This window comes from Salvelinus fontinalis, chromosome 26 (genome assembly GCF_029448725.1).
Source record: "Salvelinus fontinalis isolate EN_2023a chromosome 26, ASM2944872v1, whole genome shotgun sequence".
NCBI classification, from domain to species: Eukaryota; Metazoa; Chordata; class Actinopteri; order Salmoniformes; family Salmonidae; genus Salvelinus; species Salvelinus fontinalis.
The window spans coordinates 22,449,177-22,463,032 of NC_074690.1; the positions used below are offsets into that span (position 1 = coordinate 22,449,177).

The following is a 13,856-nucleotide window of genomic DNA, read 5'->3' on the forward strand; positions in this document are numbered from 1 at the left end:
GAGAATCTGTAACGCCTTCTGCTTCAGCGTTTCAGATTGAATAGAGCCCTCAGAGTTGAAAAGAAACTCAAAATGAGGAAGAATAGACGGGTAATTGGGATTTATGGATTCTACAGTGATTTTGATGTTTTAGCTGCAATAGCTGTAGCTTTGCACAATATTTAAATATTGGCCATGTTTTCACACTGTAGAAATTGTTGGTGTAAACGCATTACATGGCACATCAAATGCTGTAAGGCACATGGAACTATTCAAATGTATTTTATTTATAAAGGTCACTTCACATTCTCATTGACTAAATTTTACAAAAGAAAATCCCAAATTAAATATACATTAAATATTCATCCCAAAATGTAGAAAAGAGCATGTAAATGTAATTGACATTATAAAAACATAGCACTTTTTTCAGCTGTACTACCACTGAAGTACAAATTCTACCAAAATTACATTGACATCCTTCCATTACCAGGAGTCTAAAAAGGTGTTTAGCCTAAAGTAAAAGCCTCCATTATCAACCAGCTAGGCACATTAACTAGAACCTGCAATTAAGTGGTACATAAAACCTTATGCTCAGCTAGGTAAACAGCATTTATTTTTCAATGGATCTTAAATTGCAGTGACACAGACTTATCTGAATCTCCACAGGATCTGCCATGGCCTTCTGTTTAATATAGTGGATACTTTCGTGCAGTGTTTTGTACACATCCTCTGTATTTGATAGTCTCTCCAAGTATTTGCCAGAGCCAGGGTGGTCATCCAGGTAAAAGGAAAAATCAGCACTTCAGACAACTGTAATCCACCATACAGCAACCAAAGCTATGCATAGGGATTTTTGTTTGCTTGCAGGTTTTCTTATCACACAACATACAGTATGTCTGGATTATGGAGAGTAGTCCATTGGCCAGGGAGTAACACCATTCAGTTGTAATGAGATCCTATCAGGACCCAGAGATGACATGACTTCAAAATCAAATCCTGATTTGAAAGTGAAACCATTCGGTTTTGACGAAGTTGAAACAGTAGGATTCAATATTCATACAGTAGGACAGGAGCATATCAGATATACAGAAGCCCTTATTCGGAACAGCTAGTCCCTCCAAACATACATCAAAGGAGGTTGGTGGCACCTTAATTGGGGAGAACGGGATCGTGGTAATGACTGGAGCGGTATCAGTGGAATGGTATCAAATACATCAAATACATGGTTTCCAGGTGTTTGATGCCATTCCATTTGCTCCGTTCTAGACATTATTAGGAGCCGTTCTCCCCTCAGCAGCCTCCACTGACATACACGTACAGTGTAGTATCACACACACACACACACACACACACACACACACAATACAGGCTACCCGTGCTGTACCTGAGCCCATTTGTGGGTGTAAAGGTGACCACAGTTTCACGTTTTGACCGCAAACTGCACTGTTGACTGCAGTAGTGTGACAGGGTAGAATTTTCTCATGATTGTCCTTGACACTGTTGTTGCCTAGCCTTTAGTGGCTAAGTATCTGGAACTCCATTAGTAATGAATATTGACTGAGTAGCATAAATCAACCAGTTTGAGCATTAGCTAAAAGACAAAGTCCGCAGAACAAGTGTTGGTCAGACTACAATTTAGGGTTCTGTCAGAGTCTGCTGCACTTGTCTTTGCAGTAGGGTCCCTTGTTCATGTAAACTGCAGTTACAGTATAGCTGCTGAGGATGAATGAAGATGATAGGGACAATAGTAGTGTCCTGCAGGTTGGATATGCATAGCCTCTGATGTGTTTGGAGCAAAGCAGAAGTCTCTCCCTCTCTCACTGCACCAGAGAGTTACGAGTTTGTTGGATTATCTGAACAAGTCTGACCACCTGACCTTGTTCCAAAAGAGTTGCTGCCTGCAAATTCATAGTCTTGAGGTAAGGCAGTAGCAAAGTCTTCATGCCTAATCGTCACATTATTAGTCTCATTGTCCGTGTCCTGTACTTCTAATAATTATTTGAATGATCACAAATGTCATAGTCAATGTAAGAGTTCTTAGGAGGAGTCTCATAGTCCCTCAAAATCACAGTCAGTGTTCATTCTGAAGAGTTGAGAAGGTTCTTGAGTTGCAATAGTCACAGCCAGTGGTCTCATCGTCCATTAGAGACTGATATTACTTGCTAGCTGATAGACAGCATAGTGTAGGTAGCTAGTGTTCAGCTCTGTTGAGTTTAAAGCATGCTAAATATCTCAGAAGAGTAAAGCTATTAGTTTTTAGGACAGTTTTGTGTCCCTCAGTGGTGGTCAGTTTTTCTCAGAATACTGTGCAGCCCAGCGGACATGAGGAAAGGCTTCTCAGAGCTCCCATCATTCCTCTCCAAGTCCTCACCTGGAGGGGTGTATGGGAGGAGTGGAGAGAGGGATGCAGGAGGAAGGGAGAGGAGAGAGGGGTTAGAGGTGCTCAGATCGAATATGAAGCAAGTGAACAGCCATGGTGGTTTTTACAGTTGTAAAGCAGCCAAAGCATTGATATTGAGATCGAATGAATAGCCAATCAAAGATGCCAGAGGTCAGGATGAGAGCAGGCGTATTCTTTCAGATGTGATTTTTTGCATTCAACCGTAATGAATCATCAACCAATACCACAGTGTTTTGGAAGCATATCTATGAAGAGGAATACAGAGGTTTTACTTACAGAAACACAGAAACAGTGTGTCTACACACATTGCATATACACTGAAGAATCCATGAGCAATCAAATAGGACCCGAATATCACCGTCTGCCAATGATAAGACACGATAATACACCATCAATACTCAGCTGAATGTAGGATATACCCACTGCTATACCCTTTCTATATGGGCCTCTTACCAGTAAAGGTACCCAGTAGTAATGCAAGGTCGGCACTTCTTCCTGAAAGATGGGCATTTTGTGTGTGAAGAAAAAGAAGGCTATGACGCCTGCAACACACAAACAACATTGTAAATACCCACAGATACGCTTCATCAAATATTTATACCTTTGACTGATTTCAGTCAAAGAAAATATAAATTCTCATAACCTTAGACTAAAACGGTTAGAAGTCACAAGTACAATTTTTTTTTTTTGCAATGACTCACCTACACTCCCTGCTATTAGCACTTTCCCCAGGAACAGTAGGAAGTCAGTCACTCTGTCCAACACCGCCACCCTGCAGTAGAGAGGGGGGAACCCAGTGAGGTTAGCTCAGTAAGGTGTCACCAACTGGGTAGCCTAACAATCCAGCCCCTGGCTTCAGAGGGCCTTACCTGACTACGTTTCTCATCAGTAGGCAGAAGGCATCTCGAGCTGACATGCAGAAGCCCTTTCCATATATCGCAATCTAGAGTGAACACACAGACCATGGTACCATATTGAGTTACACTATAGCCTACAATTGAGTTGTGCGGTCATATTCAGCTACCCCTGACTCTGTTAATAAATTAGCACCACTTCACACCGAGGAACAGCTATGTAAGTGTCAGTGCATATGGACGCCCACAAACCACCATACTCACCATAATGTAAGCATTTCTGTTCATGAATTTGACGAAGCGCTCTAGACACCAGAAACAGCATTTGAGGCAGCAGAGCACGAAGCGTGCTGCCATGTTATTGGCACCTGAAAACAGACCATTAGTGACGAGTTACTCCAGAGTCACATTCAGGACTAGATGATGTAATACTGTACTATACTGTCCTGAAGCCAAACTCACCTTTGAGTTTAGAATCTAGATACTCCAGGATAATTCGGGCCATCTGAACCACGGCCAGAATTAGAGCACCAAACGCAAGTGAGCCTGTGTGATACCTGTAACCCAGACGCGCACACACGCACATCTGCTTTAGTCAGTCTATCATTAATAAAAATCATCACCTCCCAAACCCTCTAAACACATAAAGAACTGGTTCAAACAACTCCTGGGTCATAATGAAAGTAACTTTTCCAGTAACCCTGCTAATCTACTGTATTTGTAGCCTGGTATGGAAGGCTCCTTACCGTATGGCCCTGCTAAATGAAGAGAACAGGGGACAGGGGGGGATGTCCTGGGGCTTCCTCCGGGCCCAGTAGTAGGAAGCAAAGGCCCCAGCCAGGGTACACTGTCCCAGGGCAATGGTGAAGTTGACCAGCCACAGGAAGATGAGCAGGTTGGACAGCTGGAGGATGAAGAGGTAGCGGTGGTAGGGCGTCTCCCCGCCGTAGAACGCAAATGTACACTGGGCGCCCGGACATGCCTTAGACACGTTGGTCTTGTTGAACGTCTGAGATGGAAATAGTGAAAATACCGGATTACCATCCATGCAAATCTGGGGTACTCAAAACCCGAGTTTCTGTGTGTCTGCAGGATACTTAGATTGAGTGGAGAAAAAGGGGACTTACGTCAGGATTACATGTCTTGTTTGCGTATATGCAGTTGGGCTCAGCAGCCATTACTTTATAGATGGCATCTCCAGAGGAGGCCAGGAATCTGGGTGTAACACTGATTAAGGTAAAAAAATGTTTTGCTCTTGTACAATAATACACAATAGAACACCACTTTCTTCAATTAATTCTGTGTCTCTGTATTCCATAAGGCATTCAATACAACAACTGTATAGAATCTGGGAGTTTGGTGGTTATTGTGAACGGCACGCTAAACAAAGAAATGCAAAAACAGCGCCCTCTAGTGGAGAAATACCACACCAGTAAGAGTAAGATACACAGAGGTGACGGCAAAATAGGAGCTGCAGACGGCCAGCAGCAGGAAAGTGATGATTGGGTAGAAGAGTGTTGACATGATGTAGCTGACGGCCCTATAGACCAGAGGCACAAGAAGATCATCAGTCATTGAAAATATACTCTTGAACTAAATTAAGAAAGTGAGAGAATGCTGAAACTGTTACTATTAGTTGACTTACTTGCTTCCCTCTCTCAGTAGAGCGATAGCCACCCGTACTCTCCTCCTCAGGAAGATAAGAATAATCAGGATAGAGGCTTCTATGGTACCCAAAGCTATCACTAACAGAGAGAGTGGGGAGGAGACAGCAGAAAGTTAGAGAGTCTGAGCCAAACCATAGTATCAATCCGAACCAAACATTTTCTCAATTTGTAATGTGTAAAGTAAATGAAAGAATGTATTACAGAACAACCATATACTTTGTGAAATGTTTTACTTTTACTGAAACGGGTCATCAGGCTAAATGCTTTGAAAGAGACTCAGCCCTGAGATAAAGCTGAGAGAGAGATCGTCATGAGAGAGGTGATGACTCACAGAAGATGAGCCATGTCTGGCTGAGCTGCAGGTAAACCATGACATCTGTCTGGAAGCCGATGTCTACGATGGTTACGGCTGCCCCGGGCTGCTGCCTCAGCAGGGAGAACTCCAGGTAACAGTGCCATATTCCTACAGAGTCACAGAAGAGGTTAAAGAGGTGAGAAGACACTGGTAACACACACGGCTATGCACGCATGCACGTACGTACGTATGCATAATTGCACACATTCACATCCACACACCCGCAAGCAAACATGTAGATACACACAGGCACACACACATACTGACCGTATGCAATGACCAGTATGACTGCGATGATGGTGAACCAGAGGAGGAGTCCGGCAGTGAAACGTAGCAGCAGGATGAATATCAGACTGACCACCAGAGCTATCACCAGACCTCTGGAAATATAATATACAGTACACTCTAAATATAGCATTTTACAGTACCGTCAAAGTACCATACAGAACAATTCATTGTCCATTATAATAACTCAAACCACTGTATCTCTGCCAGTAAGAGTTCACAAATGAAAAAGTACTATAAATACTACAGTATTACCCATTAGTGTTTTTGTAGACTTTACTGTAGTATTTACAGTTAACTGTAGTATAAATTCTGTAGTAAAATAAAAGCGTAGTATATACTATTGTAATTCATGTAGTGTTTTTGTAGACTTTACTGTATTATTTACTATAGATCATGTTTTTATTTTCTTTGATGAAGATGTGCAGGCTACTACTGGAGAAATACTAAAAGAGCACATTTTCCATAACCTGTGGTAGGTAGGCAGGTAGGACTGGGGTCTGAACTGATAGTTCATAGCTACTATTCTTTTCTATAACCTGTAGGGAACACAATATATGGGCTATACTTGGCATTTAGGTTTCTCACTTATGGGTGGCACAAATTGGGAAATAGGGGAGGGGAATGTGCAGGTTATATGCAAATTCAATACTTAAGTATTTATTATCGGGTTTTTGCGGACATTACTGTAGTATTTTGTGGATAATACTGTAGTGTTTAGTAGATTATATATTAAGTATTACACACGATAGAGGGATACTACAGCATGTAGTAAAGTATTCTACAGTTTACTACAGAATTCTATAGTAAGTACTGAAGTATTCTAGTTTTCATGTAGGTTCTTACATTAAGATCCAGTTCCATGAGGCGGCGTAGTCCTCCACAATCTTCATCCCAACCTCCTTAGCATCCACCAGACCTGTGATGCCACTGCAGGAGACAATACTATTCTAAAACTGCAGTTCTTACAGAAATGTCTCTGTGTGTTTGTGTGTGTATGCAGGAACACGCACATCAACATGTGTGTGTGTGTGTCGGTCTTTGTAACTCACTTGGCAGCGTCTCTTAGTTCAGTCACACTGCGGGCTGTGTCCAGGGCATCTTTGAAGTGGGTTCTTTTGGCCACCGTCAGGGTTCCATTCAGAGTGATGAAGTCAGGAAAACAACGCTGCAGGACTAGTAGACAAGACAATTCAGTACCATCACTTCACAATTGCCTGCCAGTTGCCGTCTCCCCCCCTGTACTTACATGGTCTGCTAGGCACGATCATCGATGGACAGTCCTCGTCTCGTAACACTTGTGCAACGGGCTGAAAAAAAAAAGCAAAGATCAAGATGTTGCATTCAATGGAAACACAGTTCACATGCAAACAGTATCCTGGCTACACACTGCCTTTCAGAACCAGTATACTCACACATCCTAACAGTATCCTGGCTACACACTGCCTTTCAGAACCAGTATACTCACACATCCTAACAGTATCCTGGCTACACACTGCCTTTCAGAACCAGTATACTCACACATCCTAACAGTATCCTGGCTACACACTGCCTTTCAGAACCAGTATACTCACACATCCTAACAGTATCCTGGCTACACACTGCCTTTCAGAACCAGTATACTCACACATCCTAACAGTATCCTGGCTACACACTGCCTTTCAGAACCAGTATACTCACACATCCTAACAGTATCCTGGCTACACACTGCCTTTCAGAACCAGTATACTCACACATCCTAACAGTATCCTGGCTACACACTGCCTTTCAGAACCAGTATACTCACACATCCTAACAGTATCCTGGCTACACACTGCCTTTCAGAACCAGTATACTCACACATCCTAACAGTATCCTGGCTACACACTGCCTTTCAGAACCAGTATACTCACACATCCTAACAGTATCCTGGCTACACACTGCCTTTCAGAACCAGTATACTCACACATCCTAACAGTATCCTGGCTACACACTGCCTTTCAGAACCAGTATACTCACACATCCTAACAGTATCCTGGCTACACACTGCCTTTCAGAACCAGCATACTCACACATCCTAACAGTATCCTGGCTACACACTGCCTTTCAGAACCAGCATACTCACACATCCTAACAGTATCCTGGCTACACACTGCCTTTCAGAACCAGTATACTCACACATCCTAACAGTATCCTGGCTACACACTGCCTTTCAGAACCAGCATACTCACACATCCTAACAGCATCCTGGCTACACACTGCCTTTCAGAACCAGCATACTCACACATCCTAACAGCATCCTGGCTACACACTGCCTTTCAGAACCAGCATACTCACACATCCTAACAGCATCCTGGCTACACACTGCCTTTCAGAACCAGCATACTCACACATCCTAACAGCATCCTGGCTACACACTGCCTTTCAGAACCAGCATACTCACACATCCTAACAGTATCCTGGCTACACACTGCCTTTCAGAACCAGCATACTCACACATCCTAACAGTATCCTGGCTACACACTGCCTTTCAGAACCAGCATACTCACACATCCTAACAGTATCCTGGCTACACACTGCCTTTCAGAACCAGCATACTCACACATCCTAACAGTATCCTGGCTACACACTGCCTTTCAGAACCAGCATACTCACACATCCTAACAGTATCCTGGCTACACACTGCCTTTCAGAACCAGCATACTCACACATCCTAACAGTATCCTGGCTACACACTGCCTTTCAGAACCAGCATACTCACACATCCTAACAGTATCCTGGCTACACACTGCCTTTCAGAACCAGTATACTCACACATCCTAACAGTATCCTGGCTACACACTGCCTTTCAGAACCAGTATACTCACACATCCTAACAGTATCCTGGCTACACACTGCCTTTCAGAACCAGTATACTCACACATCCTAACAGTATCCTGGCTACACACTGCCTTTCAGAACCAGTATACTCACACATCCTAACAGTATCCTGGCTACACACTGCCTTTCAGAACCAGTATACTCACACATCCTAACAGTATCCTGGCTACACACTGCCTTTCAGAACCAGTATACTCACACATCCTAACAGTATCCTGGCTACACACTGCCTTTCAGAACCAGTATACTCACACATCCTAACAGTATCCTGGCTACACACTGCCTTTCAGAACCAGTATACTCACACATCCTAACAGTATCCTGGCTACACACTGCCTTTCAGAACCAGTATACTCACACATCCTAACAGTATCCTGGCTACACACTGCCTTTGAGAACCAGTATACTCACACATCCTAACAGTATCCTGGCTACACACTGCCTTTGAGAACCAGTATACTCACACATCCTAACAGTATCCTGGCTACACACTGCCTTTGAGAACCAGTATACTCACACATCCTAACAGTATCCTGGCTACACACTGCCTTTCAGAACCAGTATACTCACACATCCTAACAGTATCCTGGCTACACACTGCCTTTCAGAACCAGTATACTCACACATGCAAACAGTATCCTGGCTACACACTGCCTTTGAGAACCAGTATACTCACACATCCTAACAGTATCCTGGCTACACACTGCCTTTCAGAACCAGTATACTCACACATCCTAACAGTATCCTGGCTACACACTGCCTTTCAGAACCAGTATACTCACACATGCAAACAGTATCCTGGCTACACACTGCCTTTGAGAACCAGTATACTCACACATCCTAACAGTATCCTGGCTACACACTGCCTTTGAGAACCAGTATACTCACACATCCTAACAGTATCCTGGCTACACACTGCCTTTCAGAACCAGTATACTCACACATCCTAACAGTATCCTGGCTACACACTGCCTTTCAGAACCAGTATACTCACACATCCTAACAGTATCCTGGCTACACACTGCCTTTCAGAACCAGTATACTCACACATCCTAACAGTATCCTGGCTACACACTGCCTTTCAGAACCAGTATACTCACACATCCTAACAGTATCCTGGCTACACACTGCCTTTCAGAACCAGTATACTCACACATCCTAACAGTATCCTGGCTACACACTGCCTTTCAGAACCAGTATACTCACACATCCTAACAGTATCCTGGCTACACACTGCCTTTCAGAACCAGTATACTCACACATCCTAACAGTATCCTGGCTACACACTGCCTTTCAGAACCAGTATACTCACACATCCTAACAGTATCCTGGCTACACACTGCCTTTCAGAACCAGTATACTCACACATCCTAACAGTATCCTGGCTACACACTGCCTTTCAGAACCAGCATACTCACACATCCTAACAGTATCCTGGCTACACACTGCCTTTCAGAACCAGCATACTCACACATCCTAACAGTATCCTGGCTACACACTGCCTTTCAGAACCAGCATACTCACACATCCTAACAGTATCCTGGCTACACACTGCCTTTCAGAACCAGCATACTCACACATCCTAACAGTATCCTGGCTACACACTGCCTTTCAGAACCAGCATACTCACACATCCTAACAGTATCCTGGCTACACACTGCCTTTCAGAACCAGCATACTCACACATCCTAACAGTATCCTGGCTACACACTGCCTTTCAGAACCAGCATACTCACACATCCTAACAGTATCCTGGCTACACACTGCCTTTCAGAACCAGCATACTCACACATCCTAACAGTATCCTGGCTACACACTGCCTTTCAGAACCAGTATACTCACACATCCTAACAGTATCCTGGCTACACACTGCCTTTCAGAACCAGTATACTCACACATCCTAACAGTATCCTGGCTACACACTGCCTTTCAGAACCAGTATACTCACACATCCTAACAGTATCCTGGCTACACACTGCCTTTCAGAACCAGTATACTCACACATCCTAACAGTATCCTGGCTACACACTGCCTTTCAGAACCAGTATACTCACACATCCTAACAGTATCCTGGCTACACACTGCCTTTGAGAACCAGTATACTCACACATCCTAACAGTATCCTGGCTACACACTGCCTTTGAGAACCAGTATACTCACACATCCTAACAGTATCCTGGCTACACACTGCCTTTGAGAACCAGTATACTCACACATCCTAACAGTATCCTGGCTACACACTGCCTTTCAGAACCAGTATACTCACACATCCTAACAGTATCCTGGCTACACACTGCCTTTCAGAACCAGTATACTCACACATCCTAACAGTATCCTGGCTACACACTGCCTTTCAGAACCAGTATACTCACACATCCTAACAGTATCCTGGCTACACACTGCCTTTCAGAACCAGTATACTCACACATCCTAACAGTATCCTGGCTACACACTGCCTTTCAGAACCAGTATACTCACACATCCTAACAGTATCCTGGCTACACACTGCCTTTCAGAACCAGTATACTCACACATCCTAACAGTATCCTGGCTACACACTGCCTTTCAGAACCAGTATACTCACACATCCTAACAGTATCCTGGCTACACACTGCCTTTCAGAACCAGTATACTCACACATCCTAACAGTATCCTGGCTACACACTGCCTTTCAGAACCAGTATACTCACACATCCTAACAGTATCCTGGCTACACACTGCCTTTCAGAACCAGTATACTCACACATCCTAACAGTATCCTGGCTACACACTGCCTTTGAGAACCAGTATACTCACACATCCTAACAGTATCCTGGCTACACACTGCCTTTGAGAACCAGTATACTCACACATCCTAACAGTATCCTGGCTACACACTGCCTTTGAGAACCAGTATACTCACACATCCTAACAGTATCCTGGCTACACACTGCCTTTGAGAACCAGTATACTCACACATCCTAACAGTATCCTGGCTACACACTGCCTTTGAGAACCAGTATACTCACACATCCTAACAGTATCCTGGCTACACACTGCCTTTGAGAACCAGTATACTCACACATCCTAACAGTATCCTGGCTACACACTGCCTTTCAGAACCAGTATACTCACACATCCTAACAGTATCCTGGCTACACACTGCCTTTCAGAACCAGTATACTCACACATCCTAACAGTATCCTGGCTACACACTGCCTTTCAGAACCAGTATACTCACACATCCTAACAGTATCCTGGCTACACACTGCCTTTCAGAACCAGTATACTCACACATCCTAACAGTATCCTGGCTACACACTGCCTTTCAGAACCAGTATACTCACACATCCTAACAGTATCCTGGCTACACACTGCCTTTCAGAACCAGTATACTCACACATCCTAACAGTATCCTGGCTACACACTGCCTTTCAGAACCAGTATACTCACACATCCTAACAGTATCCTGGCTACACACTGCCTTTCAGAACCAGTATACTCACACATCCTAACAGTATCCTGGCTACACACTGCCTTTCAGAACCAGTATACTCACACATCCTAACAGTATCCTGGCTACACACTGCCTTTCAGAACCAGTATACTCACACATCCTAACAGTATCCTGGCTACACACTGCCTTTCAGAACCAGTATACTCACACATCCTAACAGTATCCTGGCTACACACTGCCTTTCAGAACCAGTATACTCACACATCCTAACAGTATCCTGGCTACACACTGCCTTTCAGAACCAGTATACTCACACATCCTAACAGTATCCTGGCTACACACTGCCTTTCAGAACCAGTATACTCACACATCCTAACAGTATCCTGGCTACACACTGCCTTTCAGAACCAGTATACTCACACATCCTAACAGTATCCTGGCTACACACTGCCTTTCAGAACCAGTATACTCACACATCCTAACAGTATCCTGGCTACACACTGCCTTTCAGAACCAGTATACTCACACATCCTAACAGTATCCTGGCTACACACTGCCTTTCAGAACCAGTATACTCACACATCCTAACAGTATCCTGGCTACACACTGCCTTTCAGAACCAGTATACTCACACATCCTAACAGTATCCTGGCTACACACTGCCTTTCAGAACCAGTATACTCACACATCCTAACAGTATCCTGGCTACACACTGCCTTTCAGAACCAGTATACTCACACATCCTAACAGTATCCTGGCTACACACTGCCTTTCAGAACCAGTATACTCACACATCCTAACAGTATCCTGGCTACACACTGCCTTTCAGAACCAGTATACTCACACATCCTAACAGTATCCTGGCTACACACTGCCTTTCAGAACCAGTATACTCACACATCCTAACAGTATCCTGGCTACACACTGCCTTTGAGAACCAGCATACTCACACATCCTAACAGTATCCTGGCTACACACTGCCTTTCAGAACCAGCATACTCACACATCCTAACAGTATCCTGGCTACACACTGCCTTTGAGAACCAGCATACTCACACATCCTAACAGTATCCTGGCTACACACTGCCTTTCAGAACCAGTATACTCACACATCCTAACAGTATCCTGGCTACACACTGCCTTTCAGAACCAGTATACTCACACATGCAAACAGTATCCTGGCTACACACTGCCTTTCAGAACCAGTATACTCACACATCCTAACAGTATCCTGGCTACACACTGCCTTTCAGAACCAGTATACTCACACATCCTAACAGTATCCTGGCTACACACTGCCTTTCAGAACCAGTATACTCACACATCCTAACAGTATCCTGGCTACACACTGCCTTTCAGAACCAGTATACTCACACATCCTAACAGTATCCTGGCTACACACTGCCTTTCAGAACCAGTATACTCACACATCCTAACAGTATCCTGGCTACACACTGCCTTTCAGAACCAGTATACTCACACATCCTAACAGTATCCTGGCTACACACTGCCTTTGAGAACCAGTATACTCACACATCCTAACAGTATCCTGGCTACACACTGCCTTTGAGAACCAGTATACTCACACATCCTAACAGTATCCTGGCTACACACTGCCTTTGAGAACCAGTATACTCACACATCCTAACAGTATCCTGGCTACACACTGCCTTTGAGAACCAGTATACTCACACATCCTAACAGTATCCTGGCTACACACTGCCTTTGAGAACCAGTATACTCACACATCCTATCAGTATCCTGGCTACACACTGCCTTTGAGAACCAGTATACTCACACATGAAAACAGTATCCTGGCTACACACTGCCTTTCAGAACCAGTATACTCACACATCCTAACAGTATCCTGGCTACACACTGCCTTTGAGAACCAGTATACTCACACATCCTAACAGTATCCTGGCTACACACTGCCTTTGAGAACCAGTATTCTCACACATCCTAACAGTATCCTGGCTACACACTGCCTTTCAGAACCAGTATACTCACACATCCTAAC

At 44.0% G+C, this 13,856-nt stretch overlaps 1 protein-coding gene across 1 annotated transcript in view; it reads right to left on the reverse strand.

Moving 5' to 3' along the window:
* Positions 1–245: 245 nt before the first annotated feature.
* LOC129823938 (choline transporter-like protein 5-A) overlaps positions 246–13,856 on the reverse strand; it is a 75,187-nt gene continuing 61,576 nt past the window's right edge. Inside the window, exons 7-22 of the mRNA XM_055883070.1 lie at positions 6,791–6,851; positions 6,594–6,717; positions 6,388–6,471; positions 5,524–5,636; positions 5,233–5,364; positions 4,880–4,979; positions 4,682–4,774; positions 4,362–4,449; positions 3,981–4,243; positions 3,697–3,791; positions 3,499–3,602; positions 3,250–3,323; positions 3,082–3,152; positions 2,834–2,922; positions 2,657–2,741; positions 246–2,350 (exon numbers count right to left, since the gene is read on the reverse strand). Of these exons, the coding sequence (XP_055739045.1) occupies positions 2,256–2,350; positions 2,657–2,741; positions 2,834–2,922; positions 3,082–3,152; positions 3,250–3,323; positions 3,499–3,602; positions 3,697–3,791; positions 3,981–4,243; positions 4,362–4,449; positions 4,682–4,774; positions 4,880–4,979; positions 5,233–5,364; positions 5,524–5,636; positions 6,388–6,471; positions 6,594–6,717; positions 6,791–6,851 (1,671 nt within the window). The 3' untranslated portion in view covers positions 246–2,255. The remainder of the gene's footprint in view (positions 2,351–2,656; positions 2,742–2,833; positions 2,923–3,081; positions 3,153–3,249; positions 3,324–3,498; positions 3,603–3,696; positions 3,792–3,980; positions 4,244–4,361; positions 4,450–4,681; positions 4,775–4,879; positions 4,980–5,232; positions 5,365–5,523; positions 5,637–6,387; positions 6,472–6,593; positions 6,718–6,790; positions 6,852–13,856) is intronic.